Genomic DNA, 20,435 nt, shown 5'->3' with positions numbered 1-20,435 from the left:
AGAGAGAGAGAGAGTTAATATTTCATGGCGCATGTTTCTCTAAAATCTAATATTTTAATGAGAATGTAGTGGTTTTAGCTTAACTGTCAAATTACTAACCATTATATTTTGTTTGAACTTTGAACGGCTAAGATTAGAAGTCAAGGATAAACAAGGATGACCTAGTGCCAGGTAGAGGACCCGGATCCTTTAGTTTCGGAATGAACAATTCTTTTCCTCAAGCACTCCTTCGTTTTCTTTCTTTATTTTTTTCAAAGCCTTTATTCTAGACAGCACATCATTCAGTGCAGTTTCCTTGTTTCACCATTGATTCCAGAATGTAAACAAATAATTTCAACAATCAAATCGAGCAGCAAAAAGACAATGTTAATTATACAAATCAAAATCGGAATTTCACAAACCAATTTTAGAACATTTTTTTACATCGCGTGAAATCTCGAGCTATTTAATTGATGCGATGTCTATTAACATTATTGTAGTAGTGGCATTTCTCTAAAAGATAATATTTAAAGAGAATGTAATGGTTTTAGCTGAGTTGTCAAATTACTAGCTATTAGATTTTATTTGAATGGCTAAGATTAGAAGTCAAGGACAAACAATGACGACTTAGTGCCAGGGAGACGATCCGGATCCTTAGTTTTGAAACGAACAATTCCTTTCCTGAAGCAATCTTTCGTTTTTCTTGATTTTTTCAGATCCTTTATTCTAGCTAACACATCATTCAGTGCAATTTCCTTGTTTCACCATTGATTCCAGAATGTAAACAAATAATGTCAACAATCAAATCCAACAGCAAAAACTAATTGCATCGTACTTAAATTAGAAAGAAGAAGAAAACATTCAACAAAAGTTTCATCTTTAATCATAACTTTTTCCCATCCTCGTTAGGTTGGATCATGAATTTTCAGGACATCAGCTTTACTTTAGACCAAAAAATGTAGCTAGAATCATAATAATTCATTTATTTTATCTTAGTTACAACATGATCTTATTACAACTCTTACTTTAGTATGCACTCCATCAAAGATACTTCAAATCATAATGTGAGGTCACTTTTATATGTCATAACTATTTCTTAATTTTTGTTTCAGTTTTATGAATTCCTTAAGGCCATGTCAGTTATCGATTGAACTTCGTGAATTTCTAAAGAGGCATAATAGGAAACAACGATTTACAAAAATTAAGGTAGGTCTTCATACCAAATGTGGAGGTATGAATAGAACTCCAAAAAATAAAAATATTCTGACATTTTTTCTCAATGTTACTGACATTATTCTTAATGTCTATACAAAAAGTCTCGATCTAAAAGGAAAACCCTAAAACCTTAGGAAGCATTTTATAAATATTAAATGTAAAAGCATTGGAATCAATTTAAGCAGAAACAGAGCCAAATAATTGAGGATTTAGTTTGGGAGTGATGATGCTTGATACTACTTACCACTTTAATTAAAGGAATGAACACAATCATTGCGAATTAATTCTTAAAACGTAAAACAAAACTCAACATCTCTTTTATGAACTATCATAAAAATTGATCAGTTTATATATGTTTGATAGGTTTAGGCCTTTAGGGTTTGACGAAAAAATATACATTTTTGATTAGAGAACAACTTAGACTATGGATATCATCATAATAGAATCAAAAGAAACTAAGCATCCAGAGAACAGCTACGATTTTTTTTTATATATATATTTTTTTAATCATTGCAAGTAGAAGATGGTTGATGAATTTCTAAGCTAGGTTTTAACATATTGTTTATGATCGCCTCTACGGGGTTCCAAAACCTAACAGCCTTGGCTTGGTGCTCCAAATATCAATAAATGAAGTTAAATAAGATGTATAATCACTCAATTCTCTTTTCGTTAAAACCTAGTTTTTTTTTTTTTTTTCAAATCAATAAAATCAATTTTCATTGAACTCAAGTCAGAATGGCATTGATACATACCTTCCCTTGCCAACTCTATGGGCCAGTCTAGGATGTGGCATGCTAACACCACTCATTAGACAACGAGTGCTCACTTATTCAAAAGCGAGCATATGCACTATGAAAAGAAAACATAGTAGATAAGTCTAGTCTAAATAAGGCAAAAACTTAAATTTTCTCCTTGCCCATAAAATTAGGGTTAGGAGATTTACAAGGGTTAGCCTCTAGGATCCCAAAAATGAAATTCCATAGAGCAAGAGCCCATAAATTTGTGAGCCCCAATCCAAGAAACATTCCAAATGTTTTGGGAACCCAAAACTCCCTAACAGATTTGGGCAATCACATTGGCTTGGCCTTGCAAATCTCTTTGGGTACCCAACTTCCCCGAGCACCCCAACTGCTTTGAGCACCCCACTCATCAATCTGGCAGCACACCACCATATCGTCGTCGTGGTTAGAGACAAACTGCCATGAGTGCATCAGTCCCGCAGGCACCATGCAGTGGCAAGAGCTTCCAAGACACTCCAATCCTAGCCCCAGTCCGTCAAGCCCAAAACCTAGCAACCTTGGCTTTGGTGTTCGTCTCCCACAGGTTTGATCAGAGGGGGTTGGGTCGAGCAGAGAACCAACTCACCTTCATTTCTACATGGGAACCGCCCCAAGACTAGTGGGCCAGGCAGCGGCGCTTTGATTCGAGGGAAAGAGACAGGGACGGGATCTCTCCGGCAAGGGATGGCAGAGCAGTGGCTTGGGTGGAGGTTAGAGCAAAGAGTTTTTGGGTGCCCAACTGTGGACCTGGATTTCTTCTTGTTTGGGCCACTCAAGATGGGCTTTTTCTTAGGTCTTGTCTTCGGTTTAGATTCACATTTGGAATGCAGGAGACTTTTTATGGGCTCTTTTTTCTGCTACACTTTGGAATTGGAATTTTGGCTACTTAGGTAGAAAATTTCTCTCTACTTGACGTATTATTTTGGGTGGAATGGGCAGGATCGGTCATACTACCGCCAGTTACCTTGATAGAAGGTTACCCTCTATTCGACGCATATTTTTGTGTGGAAATATGGTCGACCATACTATTGGTACTGTTTTACATAGCCCTGGGTTTGCCCAGTGCTTCATCAAATACTTTTTAGCATCCCTTACTATCCTCGTTAGGTTTATTTTCGATGCCTTGTTGCATCTAGTATTATTTTTGTTATTTTTCATTTTGATGTAGTCTCTACATCTATAAGTTGTAATCTTTCTTATTATTATCATTAATAACAATTACATATTTAGAACTGTTCAAGTAAACCCTAATTTGTGTTTGGCTCAAACTCTAGATTACTTGACCTAGTGGTAATAGGGTTAAATTAGAAGGATCTAGATTCCTATTCAATGTATGATTACTTTCCTTGTATGATTGAGATTCTATACATTGTAATCCTCTATATAAAGAGACCCCTATTATCAATGAGAATACACAGCGATTTCCTCTCAATTTCAGTTTCTCTACAACACGTTATCAGCACGAAACCCTAACCCTGAAACAAATAGCCAAACCCTGATTCAAGAAGCTAAAAACCTTGAATCCGAATACAAAACCTTGAAGCCTTTTCTGCCTCCACCTCACACATTGAAGAACTCGATCCCAGGAGTCCAGAACCGGCTGCCCCACCCAAAGAACCAACCGAAAACCCACCGAACCGGCCACCAGAAGCTCTATACAACTCGCAGCAAATATTCCACCGGTTCACCATCTTCCGGACCTCCAATTTCCACCAAATTTTGTCACAAGAAGCTCCTCCACCTGAAGATTTAGGAACCGAAAGAAATATCACAAAAACTGGCCAAAACATTGCTGAACCGGCCTACTGAAAGTTCGGCAGAAAACCGGTAGAAGGAAAAGAAAAAAAGAAAAAAAAAGGAGGAAGAGAAGCTGCAGCCCAGAGGCCCAAGCCGAGCCCAATCCTAGCCTAAGCCGAGATCAAGCCGAGCCCACAGACAAACCACGTCAACAGCCACGTCATCACTGGACCCCATTGCCACGTCAGCACACAGGGACCCACTGCCGCGTCAGCATCAAGACCCCACTGCCACTTCAGCGACGGTCAGCGCCGGTCAACTTTCCGGTCACTTTTCAGGCGACTTTTTCCTACCAAATTTTCCGACGGCCTATTTCGAGGTATTTTTTACTAAACGTTCCCATTTTTTTAAAGTTTTTAAATTTAATTTCTTTTCTTTTTCAGGGACTTGCAACCTCCCTTCTTCTACCCCCCTTTCTTTATCATAGGGGAGACCAAATTAAGCCGAACTGTGGGGGTTCGTGCTCGCTCCAAGCTTGGAGCTTGTAGAGTTCTCCAAACTTAGAGTTTGTTGAGATAAAACGATCGACCGCAAATATCATTGTTTCGATCTAATCTAACCCCTCTTGGAATCGAATTTCTTGGAAGCGACTATGCTCGGAAGTTCCTAATTTCTTAGAAGCGACTACGCTAAGAAATTTTATTTGTTTTCGTGGTAGCCTTTTTCGCTCCGAAACTAACCCTAATTTCTTGTTCTCTTTCAGGATGAGTAACCTGAACAAATTAGACTTTGCTCCATTGGGAACAACTGGCTCTGAATATCACAGGTGGGTTTGTGATATCCGCTAGCATCTCAAGGCCAATGGAATCTTGGATACGATTCTGAGCCTAGCCAGGACGTGCTAACTGTTGAGCAAGCTCAAGCTTTGGAAGCAAATAGAGCAGCCTTAGAGGCAAATAAGGCGAAAGCCATCATCCTAATGACTCGTCATATGGATGATTCGCTCAAGTACAAGTGTATGAATGAAGAAGACCCTAGAAGGCTGTGGGTCTCACTCGAAGATAGATTTGGCAACGTTCGTGACTCCCTGCTTCCTGACCTAGAAGTCAGATGGCATAGCCTTCGCTTCTGTGATTTCAAGTCAGTTCTTGACTAAAACTCGGAAGCCCTTCGCATTAAATCCTTAATGGAATTCTGTGGTAAAGAGATCACAAATGCGATGTTGATTGAGAATACTCTCTCTACCTTCCCCGTCTTTGCATTGATGGTTGCTGAGAACTATCAAATTGATGTTACTGCAAGACGGATCATAAGGTTTCATGAGCTCATTGGAGCTATGAATGTCGCTGAAAAGCATAACAACATCCTTGTGAAGAACTATAATTCGAGATCTGTGGGAACAGAGGATACTCCGGAATCCAATTATAGTCGTGCTCCAAAGAGAGGGCGCCAAGAGCGAAACCCTAATCTTAGGGACACATTTGGACGTTCTGGTCCATATAATCACTCTACTTGGGAAGGTAACTGCCAAAATAGGAGAACACGGAATCGAAGAGGTAAACGTGGAGAGAGAGAGAGAGAGAGAGGTAACTCCTCTGGCCATGTTGGTGGCGCCACCAACACTAAGAGCCATCTAAATGATGCTTTCAAAGCACCTCAATCAATGGAGTTTGAGCAAAGAGATGTTCTCGATGTGGAGTATCTGATCATTGGGCACACATTTGTAGAGCTCGTGAAGAAATTGTCACCGCCAACAAAGCATATTGTGAAGCAAGAGAAGCTCACTATATGGAACAAGAAGATCAAGAAGATGATCTAGAATGAAGGGTTGAAGACTACAAATCTAGCTGGGATCAATAGATCGCCAATTCTGTTTAAGTCTTTATTTTTCCAAGAGATGTAATAGGCAATTGCCATATATCTTTGTAGTAAATGCCAATGGCTTAGTCTTTCTTCAAAGTAGGCTCACCCAAAGTAAGTGTGATGTCTAGGAAGGTCCTGAGATTAGTGGTACTTAAGCGAGCCTTTGCTCCACCGACATCTCTCTACTCACCTGGTCACATTTATTTTGGAATTACAGAAAGAAGTTAGACGACTACCATTGTTTTGCATTAGCTATCATTTTGGATTAGATTTTGTTTAGTCAAAGAGACAATGATGTAACTCTGTTGGCTTATGAATAAAATTTCGAGTTTTTTTCATTATGACTCAATTTTGATTCTGAGTAGATTACTTTGTGACTACGATGGCTGGGTCATCAGTATTAATTCAAGGACATAGAATAGCCCAAGTTCCACTTGCCAAATGGCACCCTGATTACTGTCACAGAAACTCTCTACGCTTCTAGGGCGAATCACACCTATGAATAACCAACGGATTCCATGCGAAAACTCATGTAGAGAATGGAAATGAGTTCCTTTGCAATACCTCTAATGATTGCGAACAAAGGCGCATCTTAGAGAAGTTTATGTGTCTCTCGAGCGGACTCTATGTCACTGTTCGAGCTATTCAATCAATATAGTTATGAGAGAAGATCTCTTGGATTTAGACACATATTGGCTTTGTCATGACAGGATAGATCATCCTAGCCATGATATGATGATCCGTCTACTAAAGACTTCACATGGACATCATTTCTTTCAAGCGAAACGAAGCATGAATCAAAAGTTCATTTCTGGACTAAGTGTGACCCACGCAGCGACCTAGGGCACCGCCTCCGTCCACCACCAGCCTAGGGCTGGCACAGTCCCTATCCATAACGCCATGGATAGCGTCCATCATGGTGATGGCGCCCTAGGTGATGCTGCAATCACCAACTTACTTCAAATAGCGTTTCAAACGCTTAGGCGCAACCAAAATTCTCATTGGTTGCTTCTAAAGCCTCTCACTCGTTTTACAAAGCCCGTTCCTTAGGGAAATTAGGACTGAGACCGTCGTATGCAAAGGATATGAAAATACTCATTATGTTCTTACATAGAATCCATGGGGATTATGTGGATTGATTCAACCAACTTGCGGACACTTAAATATTTCATGATGTTGGTTGACAGGCAAACACGCTGGTCACGTGTTGTGCCATTGTCCACCTATAAATGCTGCTTATGCTACACTCCTAGCACATATCATATGACAACGGGCTCACTCCCCAGATCATCTTATTCAGTCAATTGGATTTGACTATGCTAGAGAGTTTACATCGAAAGACTTTCGATGGATATTGCAATGGGACTGATGTTGGACATCATATTCCCATGTACACACCCAAATGGTCTTGCGGAAACTACTACGATGGTAGCTCGGACATTGGTAATGCGCACCAATTTCCTTATATTCACTTAGGGTGATGCAATATCGCATGCAGCTACGCTAATTCATCTACGTTCTACCGCCACTCAATCTACCTCTGCGTTACAGGTAGTGACTGAGTATGAGTATCGTACTTACGCACATTTGAGTGAGCCATTTATGTGCCAATTGCGCCGCCACAACGCACTATGACAAGTCCTTATAGACGAACGGGCAACTACGTTGGACTTGAGACTCCAATAATCGTCCGCCACTTAATGCTCTTGCATGGCGATCTCCTTACCGCTAGATTTGCGGATGTCACTTTGATGAGACAGTCTTCCCGTCGTTAGGGGGAGATAAGAACACGGATGTTCAGCAGGAACGACAGAAATTGTCGTGGCTTGTCCCTACTATGTCTCATCTCGATCCCTACTAAAGTGACGAGATCACACAAATATGCTGCAAACATGCCTGCAAGGAAGGACGTCCCTACGAGATGACGTAGCGCCACCCTACACAGAGGTAGGCATGGCGCCAACGCCAATTAGAGTGGCACTCTGGCGTTACAAGTCATGGCCCCAGCTAGGATGCGTGGGAGGCCCGTAGGTTCGAATGACACTTTGGCACATTCCAATCCTTTGATCATCAAGACTCAAAATCCATCTCATGAGAATCTTCCAGGTTAGGGTTATCGTTGGGGGACGCCTCAACGTCAGAACCTATTCCCGAGAATATAGAGCTCTATGAAACTTACACTAGTGTACATGAGACGTGGGATAGAAACTCCATCATAATTGATGATGTAGTTGCGCATTTCGTTGCGCATAAGTTTGTTGAGTCAGATGATATCGAACCACGCTCCGTTGATGAATGAATGCCAACGTAGAGAAATTTGGCCTAAATGGAAAGATGCAATCCAGGTTAAGATGGATTCTCTAACGAAGAGGAAGGTTTTCAAGCTAGTGATGTCAACATAAAACTTGTTGACTAATAGGTCTTCGTTAGAAAGCGTAGTAAGAAAAAGAGATGGTAATCTCGCCTTATGGCGCAAGGCTTCTCATAAAACGCCCTGAAATCGACTACGATGAGACATATTCTCTCGTAATGGATGTCATTGCACTCCACTATCCTGTCAGTTTGGTAGTTTCCGAATAACTGAATATGCAGTTTACAAATGTGGTCACTACGTATCTCTATAGGGATCCAGATACAGAATATACATGAAGGTTCATGGTGAACTTCATTTACCAAAGTTAAGTGGCTCTAGACCATGGAGCGCATTTACAAAGAGGTTGAAACGCTCGCTAAAATAACTACTTGATTGGGACGGGATATGCCCATGCGTTTCCATAACAAGTTTCGGATCCCATCGCGGTTCATGTTGGACATGATCTTCATTAGAAGCCCTTAAAGAGTTAAGGGAAACCGCTGAACACTTGAAATCTGATTTTGAGATGAAGGATTATGGGAGAACACGATTATGTCTCAGTTTGGAACTTGAGCATCGTGTCGATAGATGCTTAGGCATTTTGACAAGGTCAAACCTTCAAGCACCCCCATGATCGTCCATAGTCTTAATCCTGAAAAGGATCCTCTTCGTCTGAAGGATGATGACGAAGATGTGCTAGAGGCAGAAGTGCCTTATTTGAGTACAATAGGTGCATTATTGTACTTAGCTCAATGCACAGGACCGGACATCTCGTTTGCAGTGAACTTGTTAGCTAAGGTATAGCTCTGCGCCAACGCGACGTCATTTTGATTGGTGTAAAAGATATCTTTCAGTACTTAAGATGTACGATTGATATGGGCTTGCTCTATCCCCACAGAGAGAAGATGGATTCAGACCCATCACACACCAGAAACGACTCCAACGATGGCCTGCGTTCTCTATCCCCATCCCAAAACGATATAAGTGTTTTGGAAGGTTTTGCTGATGCTGGGTACCTCTCTGACCCACACAAATGTCGCTCCCAAACTGGTTAAGTGTTCACCATGGGAAAAGACAGTGATATCTTGGAGGTCTACAGAACATACCGTAGTCGCTATATCTTCAAACCATGTAGAGATTATTGCTCTTCACTAAATGATTCGTGAATGTTTATGGATTGGATCCATAATCACGCATGTTCGAACAATTGTGGTTTGAAGTCTACCACAAGATGAGCCTATGAGCATTTAGGATAATGCTGTTCGTTTTGAAAAAATGAAGCAAGGCTACATCAAAAGCGACAACACCAAGCATAACCAGCAACAACATACTCTCCTCAAATACCAAAGTGAACTAGGTTCGATCTGAGGATAATATGGCAGACTTGTTTACTAAGTCATTGCCCAAATCCACGTTCGAGAAACATGTGGCAAAAATTAGCTTGCGGAAATTATCTGAACTCCCATGATCGTAGTCATCAGGGGGAGACGCAGACATCAGGGGGAGATGTCTACATGTTCACCTCGAAACGTGAAGGGTGTGTTGTGCTCTTTTTCCCCTTCGACCGAGGTTATTTTTGTCCCACTGGGTTTTTGTTACTCGGCAAGGTTTTTAACGAGGCAACGAGAGAAGCACCGCGTTTGGGCAACATAAGGGGGAGTGTTCAAGTAAACCCTAATTTGTGTTTGGCCCAAACTCTAGGTTACTTGACCTAGTTGTAATATGGTTAAATTAGAAGGATCTAGATTCCTATTCAATGTACGATTACTTTTCTTGTATGATTGAGATTCTATACATTGTAATCCTCTATATAAAGAGGTCCCTATTATCAATGAGAATACACAGTGATTTCCTCTCAATTTCAATTTCTTTACAACAAGAACAAATTAAAAGCTTCCATCAATTCTCGTGTTTCAAATGTTGTCATTGACTTTTTTATACTTTGCTATTATCAATTTTTTTTTATAATAGTATTTTTAATGGAAAAGAGAGTATGAATATCATTAGCGGTTACAAGATTTAAAGCAACATAAAATTATTATTTAATGTTGGGATTAATAATTCATTTTCGTTAGGATTGAAATTTGAATGAACAAGCTTTAAATATATTTTAAGACAAAAACAAAAATAAAGAGTAAAAACAAGTAACAACGCTAACTGAGCTCCATTTGTACTGATCACTCATTTCCTTATTACATCAGGATAGGAATTCGATATCATAATTCCTTTACAGTTTAATGACATCGATCATAACATATACGAACGGGGTTCATCAGTCCAAAAGCGGACTCGACGGTGGAGTAGAGGCGAGCGAAGCCATCATCGCCTGATACATTAGAGTCCTTCTACTTGTTGATGTCGTATTGGTCGTACTTGTTTCAGATTGCCCCAACTCTCGTCAGAAGTTCGATGACCCTCATCTTCGTCTTCTACCTTTTGGATTTTTTATCAGACCTCTGTTTTGGGATTTCTGATCAAAATGGAGAGAATGAGCTCTGGGCTTTTTAAATGTAAAGTTATAAATGTGTATTTGGCTTTAAACCTTTTGGATTTCTAATCAGACATCTGTTTTTGGATTTCTGATCAAAATGGAGAGAATGAGCTCTAGGATTTTTTGGCTTTAAACCTTTTGGATTTCTAATCAGGCCTCTGTTTTGGGATTTCTGATCAAACTGGAGAGAATGAGCTCTGGGATTTTTAAATGTAAAGTTATAAATGTGTATTTGGTTTTAAGGGCAAAATGGGAATCAGAAAAAATAAAAATTGACCTTTTTTAACGTCAAATCATTATTTCTAACTACTAAAGGTCTGACCAGAGTAAAGATTGCAGGTTGACGACATCACCATCCTGGGGGCATGGAGTTTTCTTACGGGAAAAAGCAGTAGCGAGATGGCACAATGTCGAGGGCTAGTGTCACTTAGACCTAGAGAGAAGCACGAACGCCTTGGTTGGTGGCTCTTGGCGTTGTAGTGGAAGCGAAGCTCGCTTGGAGTGGCAGCGTCAGGTTACTATGCTTAGATCGGATCAAATTGATCCGAGTGGGTTTGGGTGGTCTGGTTTTGTTTTGGGGAAGGGCATCGCGTCTAGCCAGTGTGAGGTAGGTGGAGGAGGTGCTGCTGACGGTGGTGAGACAGCATAGGAGGAGCAAGCAGGGTGGTGGTGTCATGGACTGGGCAACCTACGACTTGGGCTTGGGCCATTTGGTTTTATAGGGCCTTGGGTGGCTTTTGGGCTACTTTGGGCTACTATGGTTTTAAATAGTTTTTTTTTTGCTATTTATTTCCAATAATTCCCTATTTTTTTAGGAGGCTATACTTGTTAGTTCCTTAATTAGCGCTAACAAGTGTAGTTAGGTGGGTTTTTAGCCTGCAGATTATGATATTTCTTTTTATATCTTGATAATGGAAGTTTCTGGAGCACTGCAATTGAGCGCATTGGCAAAAGAAGTTTTCACACAAAATTATCTCTTTGTAGGGTAATGTTGTAGTTTGTTAGGGTCCTTGATTAAGTAAGCTTCGATGTCTTAAGTAAATGGTGCATGATTCTAATTTCTGAGAAATTTGTAAGTGTTGTTCTGGTCTGCGATTATCAATGAAATCTTCATTTACTCTAAAAAAAAATTAAATTAAATTAACATTACTAACATCTCATTATGAATTTTTTTATCAAGTGACAAAGTGATAAATAGGTCATTTTGACCTTTTCTATCATTTCTCCTATATATATATATATATATATATATACAGATCCTATCTAGAGTGAGGTTAGGGTTTAGGGTCATTTTTCAGTAACATATCCACATCTCAACCGTTCAGTTTTTAGGTACTAATGCATAGATCATCTCTGCAAAATTTCAGCCAAATTGATGATCGTTAAGGCATTGATAACTGCCTCTTAAAGCTAGTACGGTTCAGGCTGGACATATTCAGTTCGTCTACTGGTTTAAGCGTGTTGATACCTTAAAGATCATCAATTTAGCTGAAACTTTGCAGAGATGGTCTATGCATTAGTACCTAAAAACTGAATAGTCGAGATGTGGATATGAGACCAAAAAGTGACCCTAAACTCTAACCTCGCTCTGAAATTTCAAAATGAGGCCTCGCTCTGGATAAAATTTGTGTGTGTTTGTGTGTGTGTGTAGGCCCTTCTAGTGAGGGATATCTTTTTTTGGTCTTTTCCAGGGATAGGGGATTAAACCAACTTTTCGATCACATTTCGACATCTCAACCTTTCAGTTATTAGGTCCTAATGTATGGATCATTTCTGTAAATTTTCAACCAAATCGGTAATTGTTAAGGCATTCAAAATGGTGAGTTATGATTATAAGTATGAACGGTTCAAGTTTGATAGATTTGGTTCGTCTAGGGATGGCAAAAAACCCCATCGGGTAGGGTACCCATAGGGTATTCGATCCTAATGGGGAGAAATTCGGGGAAAATCGGGTAACGGGGATGGGAATCCCCAATATTCGAATTCTGAAATCGGGTACGGGGCGGGGATGGTATTTTGATCCCCATCCCCACCCAATAAGAATTATACGAAATACACACACACACACTCACACACACACACACACACACACATATATATATATATATATATATTTATTATATATATTTTTGATATTATTTATAAATAAATATTTATGTAAACTTCATCTTTTTGTCAATATTTAAATTCTGTTAATAAATATGTTCAAAAAAAGGAAGATTCTTTTAATAAAAGATCTTTATCAACATGTTAATTTTCCTTGATTGAAATAAGAAATTTATTTTATTTTGATGTTCAATTTTAACTTCATATTTTACAATCCATAATTGTTTGTATAAATTTTTATATAATAAATTGGTAATATTGTTAATGGGGATTGGGGCGGGTATGGGGATGAAGAATGAAGTCGGGTATGAGGATGGTAATTTAATACCCTTACCCTACCCTCCCCATTGCCATCCATGTTCGTCTATTGGTTTATTCTAGTTTAATATCTTAACAATCACCGATTTGGTTAAAAATTTACAGAAATGATCTAAAGATTATGACATAAAAACTGAACGGTTGAGATGTCAAAATATGATCAAAAAGTTATCTAATGCCCTATCTCTATAAAAGACAAAAAAAAATGATCCCTTAATGGAAGGGCCTATATATATATATATATATATTTTTTTTTTTTTAAATTTATTTATTTATTATTATTTTTTTTTTCAGAGAGCATAATGAGAATTAGATTTTTACAAAAATTAGAGAAAATCCAAGTATAAATGTTAGGAGTCTGAATAGAAGCACTTATTAACAAAATGCCATTCCACAGAACAATACATGATTTAAAAAGTGATAGTACATTATAAAGTACCAACATTATAGTAAAGGTACTTCAACATTGTTATGAGCGTATATACGACATAATATAGTAATATAGTTGATCTTTCTGGAAAGTCTTCAGTTAGAACTTAGAAGAGCTGAAGAGCTTCATCTTTGTTCAATCCCTCCACCAAATATGGTTCTTCTATGCCATGTTCTACTAGCAGATTTCGATTCATAGATGTAATGATGATTCTGCTACCATTGCCATACCAGTCCTTCTCTCCACCCAGGATTTCTATTTGGTCTGATTGATCCACATCATCGAGAATGCGAAGAACCTTTTTATTTCGTACACAATTCTTTGTCATATTCTTTCCCTCATAAACATCTGAAACTGGTACGTACCTTCCGTTTAGTTGTTCCAGAAGCCGAGCTTGAAGATAAACTAAACTCTTACTTTTGGAAACCTTTCTGATTTCTCTAAGAAAGCTGCTTACTTCAAAATGATCAGAAATACTATTATGGACTAAGTCAGCAGTTGTTTTAATGGCTATCTCATCCGCTCCCCATATTCCTACGAGCCGAATATCATTTGAGTCTAGATTCAAAAGCGAAACTATTTTGTTGACTTTACCAAGTCCGACCGATTTCTGTGTAGGATCTTCCCCTGGAAATGTAGGATTAACTTTCTTCCACACTACATCAACAATTTCTTTGATAAGCGCTGTGTCGTACCTACAAAAGAAAGACAAGAAAAGAAAATCGATCATGTGATAATGTTAGACATTACCTTTTTTTTTTCTTCCAGGCCAATATATATATAGAATAGTCTAGCTAAAAGTATAACCTGTATAAAAATGAGTAAATAACTTATATGTAGCTAATAAAAATAGAACGAAATACAAAATTCAAGCATTAGATCTTATTGTTGTTAAGCAAAACTATATATGTGTACTAGTTGTTCATTCATGTTTACCTATAATTCTCTGAATTCCAGCCAGCAAGTTTACCCACTTTTGTCAATGCATCTCTCCACTCGCGCACTTTCTCTCCATCTTTTCCCAACTTCTTTTCATGCTCGGTGAAATGTTCTGAAAAAGTTCCCGTTTGATGACGTACATCTCTAGGTTCTACGCCATAAAAGATTGGCATGATCCTACCATCCTCTTTCATGCATCGAAAAATATGTGCAAGTTCAAGCAAGCACCAATCAGAAGAAGCATAGTTTTTCGAAATGATGACAATTGAAAACCTCGACTGTTCAATTGCCAGCATGAGCTCTGTATCGATAGTAGTCCCTCTTTCAAGATTCGGGTCATCCCTGTAAGCACTGATTGCTCGCTCCTTCAATTCCTTGAAGAGATGATCTGTAAAACCCTTGCGGGTGTCTTCACCCCTAAAACTCAAGAACACATGATATTTCCATCGAGGAGCTGAGGTGGAGACCTTTTTGTTGCTCAAAGCCATTGGAAATTTTATGGTGATCCAAATTTACAAATTTGTTCCTCCAAACACACAGTGGCGAGCTATAAGTAATCAATCGAGTACACGTGTACGTTTGGAGAATACGCTCATACATATAATTTCCCGAATTTTATAACTCCAAACTGATATATATTAAACATAAAAGGAAGATATATAGTAAATTGCAGGGAAAGAGAAGACGAGGGAAGTGCTTGGACGTCTTTGGGTGTTATAATAGACAGAGATGCTTCTGATATTGCTGAAAGGGATGGAACTAGTGGGTTATGCATTTTGCCACTAATATAATGCTTTTTATAGTATAATAAACTAAAAAATATATAAGGAAGATGGTAAATTGCATGGAAAGAGAAGACGTGGGAAGTACTTGGTCTTGCGTGTTGAAAGTATAATAGACAGAGATGCTTGACTTTGGGGAAGAGATGGAACTAGTCAACTAGTGGGAAGATATAATGCAATTTGCCAAATTTTATATCTCCAAACTGATGATTAATTAAAAGCCTAAACGGAAGATCGATGGTAAATTGCATGACGAGGGAACTACTTAATTGGTCTTGGCGTGTTGCAAGTAGTGAAAGAGATGGAACTAGTGGGAAAACACTGCACATTGCGGCGACGGACCGGGTCCGTCAACACCTAATTCCATGTGCAGCAGCCATATTAGAAGAAGCATCGGTTGCCCCATCGAAACTGAGCTTCAACCAATTCAGAGGAAGACTAAAAAAGTTGAGAAAAAATCTCAATGAGTTATGTACTGGGAATGGGAGAGGACTAACGGAGAGAGAAGCAGTGAATAACACCGTCAGTATGGGAAAAACCAAAAATTAAGCCCTTAAGAGTCATTTGCCGACGTGGATCATTAGGAACCATTAGATTTTAAAATCAATGGTTGAAATAAAAAGTTAAGGACAAATAAGGATAGAGGATCTAGATCCATATATATAAATGACTCTTCCTCAGTGAAAAGGGTCTTGGTCTTTTCTAAGGATAGGGCATTAGACCAACTTCTCGATCACATTTCGTCATCTCAACCGTTCAGTTTTTAGGTCATAATGTGTAAATCATTTCTGCAAATTTTCAGCCAAATTGGTGATCGTTAAGATATTAAACTAAATTAAATTAATAGACAAACCAAATCTGTCAAACTTGAACCGTTCATACTTATAATCTTAAATCACCATTTTGGATGCCTTAACTATAATCAATTTGGCTGAAAATTTGCAGAAATGATCTACACATTATGAACTAAAAACTGAACGGTTGAGATGCTAAAATATGATTGAAAAGTTGGTCAAATGCCCTATCCCTATAAAAGATCAAAAAAAGATCCCTTACTAAAATAGCCCTATATATATATATATATATATATATATATATATATATATATATACAGATCCTATCCAGAGCGAGGCATCGCTTTGAAATTTTAGAGTGAGGTTAGGGTTTAGGGTCACTTTTCGGTCGCATATCCACATCTCAACCGTTCAGTTTCTAGGTACTAATGTATAGATCATCTCTACAAAATTGCAGCCAAATTGATGGTCGTTAAGGCGTTGATAACTGCCTTAAAGCTAGTACGGTTCAGGTTGGACAGATTCAGTTCGTCCATTGGTTTAAGCGAGTTAGATACCTTAAAGACCATCAATTTCGTTGAAATTTTGCAGAGATGATCTATACATTAGTACTTAAAAACTGAACGGTTGAGATGTGGATATGAGACCGAAAAGTGACCCTAAACCCTAACCTCGCTCTGAAATTTCAAAGCGATGCCTCGCTCTGGATAGGATATGTATATATATATATATATATATATATATATATATATATATATTTTATCCAGAGCGAGGTTAGAGTTTAGGGTCACTTTTTGGTCTCATATCCACATCTCGTCTGTTCAGTTTTTAGGTACTAATGCATAGACCATCTCTGCAAAGTTTCAGCTAAATTGATGATCTTTAAGGTATCAACACGCTTAAACCAGTGGACGAACTGAATATGTCCAACCTGAACCGTACTAGCTTTAAGAGGCAGTTATCAATGCCTTAACGATCATCAATTTGGCTAAAATTTTGCAGAGATGATCTATGCATTAGTACCTAAAAACTGAACGGTTGAGATGTGGATATGTGACTGAAAAATGACCCTAAACCCTAACCTCACTCTGAAATTTCAAAGCGAGGCCTCACTCTAGATAGGATCTGTATATATATCATTGAAAGCATCAATATTTCTTTTACATCGATGTCGTCTCTTCATGCGCAACAACATTTGCGCTGAGGCTTCTCCCCACCCAATAAAATTTCTTTTTGGTTATAAGCTCTATAACACATGTGCTGCTAGATCATCTAAAGAATAAATGAAATCTAACCCGAACTGAACCACAAAGAAAAATCAAACAGCAAAGAAAATAAAAACTTTTTTTAAGAGATGCCCATGACTTTGTGAAGCTATGTACAGTAGACATGCAAATAAATTTGCGAAACCCACACTTCAATTGAACCATATAAGAGAGACCCAATGTAGAATATTTTGTAAATATTTACTTTCCTTGTAGATCTAGATTACGTTTTCTGTATAGTTATAGGAGATATTTTCCTTTTAGGATTTCTCTTGTATCTCTTTATAATCCTCCTATTTTGGAGATGAATTGTATTATATCGAAGCATAACAAACACATCGAATTCTTATTTTCTACTTGGTATCAGAGCAGGTTCAATCCTTTGAACTTGCACTATATTCTTCGTTGAAACCCGAAACCCGAATACCGAAAAAAAACATCACAAACCACTGAAGTTCGAAATCATTCTCAGAAGTCATCATCGCCGCATTGAATTCTTGGAAGTCATCATCATTGTATTGAAACTGCTGCACATCTTTGTTAATTAAGCCTAGTCAACCATCTTTGTTAATTAGGCCTAGTCAACCATCTCCTGCAGTTTGATTTGAAGCATTCCAAACTTTTGAAGTCATCATCACCACATTGAAATTGCCGCACACCTTTATTTAATTAAAAGTTGCTGCACACCTTTGGTTGATTGAATACTAGCTGACAAGACCTCTTGCTATTTGATTAAAGTGTTTGATTAAAGTCTTGCTACACCAACTGTTTGGTCACGTGCAGGCCCTTACTTTCTGCTCAATGGGTCCTTTCTCAGGCCTCTTAACTCCAGGTAGAATAAATCCATATGCAAATATAGAGTGTCCGCTCTGTGGAGTTTTGGGTCATAGCAAGTAACGGTGTTATGAAGTAATTGCCTACCCTGGTTGGTGGAATTTCACCAAGAAACCGCGAAAGAACATTGGAAAAGCTACCGTGGCTACTGCAGAGGAAGAGCAACCATCTAATGCTTCCGCTAACGTAGCACAGTCAGGTATGAAGGGTAAGGTATCTATGAATAGTTCTTGGATAATTGATACAGGTGCATCTGACCATATGACTAATGATCCTAGCCTCTTGAAAAAGCTGAAACCCTCCTCTCAAAATATTGTTTCTACTGCTGATGGTACTCCAACTCCGGTAACCGGAGAAGGCTCTGTTGTCCTATCTGACACGTTAACCCTTCACTCTGTATTGGTTGTCCCTTCATTAGCATATAATCTTCTATCTGTTAGCCAGATTATCCTAGCACTAGCATGTATTGTGACGTTTTATCCCTCTTTCTATGTGTTTCAGGACATTCTGACTCGGCGGATTCTTGGTTATGGTGTTAGAAGAGGGAAACTCTACTACTTGGATCTGACAGCAAGTGGAGAGCGACAGCTGTTAGGATAAGTGAATCAGGTCAATGGAGTAGAGAATGCTAAGGAAACAATGTGGCTGTGGCATCATCGTTTGGGTCATCTGTCTTTTGGTTATCTTAAGAAACTACAACCTCATTTATTTTCGGTTGTTAGTGATTCAGATTTTCATTGTGATGTATGTGAACTGGCTAAAAGTCATCGAATCTCATATTCACCTAGTCTCAATAGAAGTCCCATTCCGTTTATGAAAATTCATTCTGATGTTTGGGGTCCTGCCAAGATCCCGTCTTTCTCTGGAGCTCGATATTATGTGACTTTTATTGATGATTGTACTCGTATGACGTGGGTATCTTTATTGAAGAACAAGAGTGATGTGTGTTCCATGTTCAGAGAGTTTCACAAGATGGTGTCTACACAGTACCAACAGAATATTCGAGTTTTCCAATCTGACAATGGCGGAGAATATATTAATGGTCCTATGCAGGAGTTTATGCAATCTCATGGAATTCGACATCAGACTTCTAACTCATATACTCCTCAACAGAATGGATTGGCAAAAAGGAAGAATCGACAGTTACTTGAAGTCGTCCGTGCCTCTTTATTTGGCATGCATGTACCTCGTGAATATTGGGGAGAAGCTATGAAGTCCGCCACTTACCTCATTAATCGTACTCCTTCTCGGGTAATTGAATTTCAAAATCCTCAACAGAAACTTCAGAAACTTCTGTCACTTCCGTCACTACCAAATCTTGAACCTCGCGTGTTTGGATGTGTAGCCTATGTTCATATTCCCAAGCCTCAACACAGCAAGCTTGATCCCCGTGCCCGTAAGTGTATATTTGTTGGTTATGCGGAATTCAAAAAGGGTTATCGATGTTATGATCCTCTTACTGGTACTATGTATGTTTCTCTTGATGTTGCGTTTCGCGAATCTGAGCCTTATTAGTCAGGGGGAGTTTCCAAGTCTTCCCTTCAGGGGGAGAGAAATTGTGAAGGAAATCCTCAGGATTTATTTGCATTTGAAGAATTCAAAGAATTAGAAGCTTTGGAGTCAAGATTTGGCATTGGGAATTCTCAAATACCAAAATAAGACGCCACAAAAGATGGGGCAGTAGGAAAAGAAAAGGATGGGGCAGTAGGAAACGAAACGAAATCTTGCGAAGGTGGACTAATTGGCCCAGTCATTGGACCAGTGGGGTCCGTAACCTGCGAAGACAGAGCTGATGTCAGCCCAGTCGGTGTCGGCCCAGTCCTTGTCTTGCCAATCAGTGGGGGCCCAGTCCTTGTCGGCTCGGTCAGTGAGGATAGAAGTTGCAGCAGAACAGTGGGGTCCAGCCGACAACCTTACCAGCTGACTAGCATTGATGTGACCAGCCAATTGTCAAAAGAAACTGACGCAACACCCCAAGACTTTAATATGCATTCCCAAAGTGACCTCCACCTGTTGAACCGAGAACATGCTACACGCCAGGGAATTGGCACTCCTCTTGAGGTTGACAACGACGCCTCAATGCGTCCTGGAATATATGAAACATCACAAACTGCCGAGTTACCCGTTGAACAACCCAGCCGTGATTCGCCTAATGAAGAAATTATAACTTAGAGTTCTCATCTATCAGAGTTCTTCCCCCTCTCTACATCGTCAACTGAAGAATCCGCTGCGAATGCTTCTCCACAGGTACCTTTAATTTCGAATGAATCATATGGGGTAGGTAATATTGAGTCTAGGAAGTCACAGAGGGTTACCAAGGGTATTCCTAAGAAACAATATGAACCAGACATCAAAACTAAAGCCAAGTATCCTATAGCTAATTACATGTCTAACCATAGGTTGTCTGGGTCACATGCACTTGTTGTTGATCAATTATCCACTGTATCTATTCCTAGTAGTGTACATGAGGCTTTGGCGGATCCTAAATGGACTCAAGCGATGAATGAAGAACTAGAGGCTTTGCAGAAAAACTTGACTTAGGATATTGTG

General features: G+C 39.0%; 1 protein-coding gene across 1 annotated transcript; it reads right to left on the bottom strand.

Moving 5' to 3' along the window:
- Positions 1-13,194: 13,194 nt before the first annotated feature.
- LOC112172645 (disease resistance protein RPV1) lies at positions 13,195-14,967 on the bottom strand. Its single transcript, XM_024310065.2, has 2 exons — positions 14,208-14,967; positions 13,195-13,966 (listed from the first exon to the last, which is right to left on the bottom strand). Exons 1-2 carry the CDS (start codon positions 14,696-14,698, stop codon positions 13,378-13,380), a joined length of 1,080 nt encoding a protein of 359 aa, XP_024165833.1. The 5' UTR covers positions 14,699-14,967; the 3' UTR covers positions 13,195-13,377.
- Between the last annotated feature and the right edge of the window lie 5,468 nt (positions 14,968-20,435).

The sequence above is a fragment of the Rosa chinensis genome, chromosome 6, assembly GCF_002994745.2.
Source record: "Rosa chinensis cultivar Old Blush chromosome 6, RchiOBHm-V2, whole genome shotgun sequence".
Lineage (NCBI taxonomy): Eukaryota > Viridiplantae > Streptophyta > Magnoliopsida > Rosales > Rosaceae > Rosa > Rosa chinensis.
Note: the sequence above shows the minus strand (reverse complement) of the source record. Positions and strands in the feature narration are given on the sequence as shown.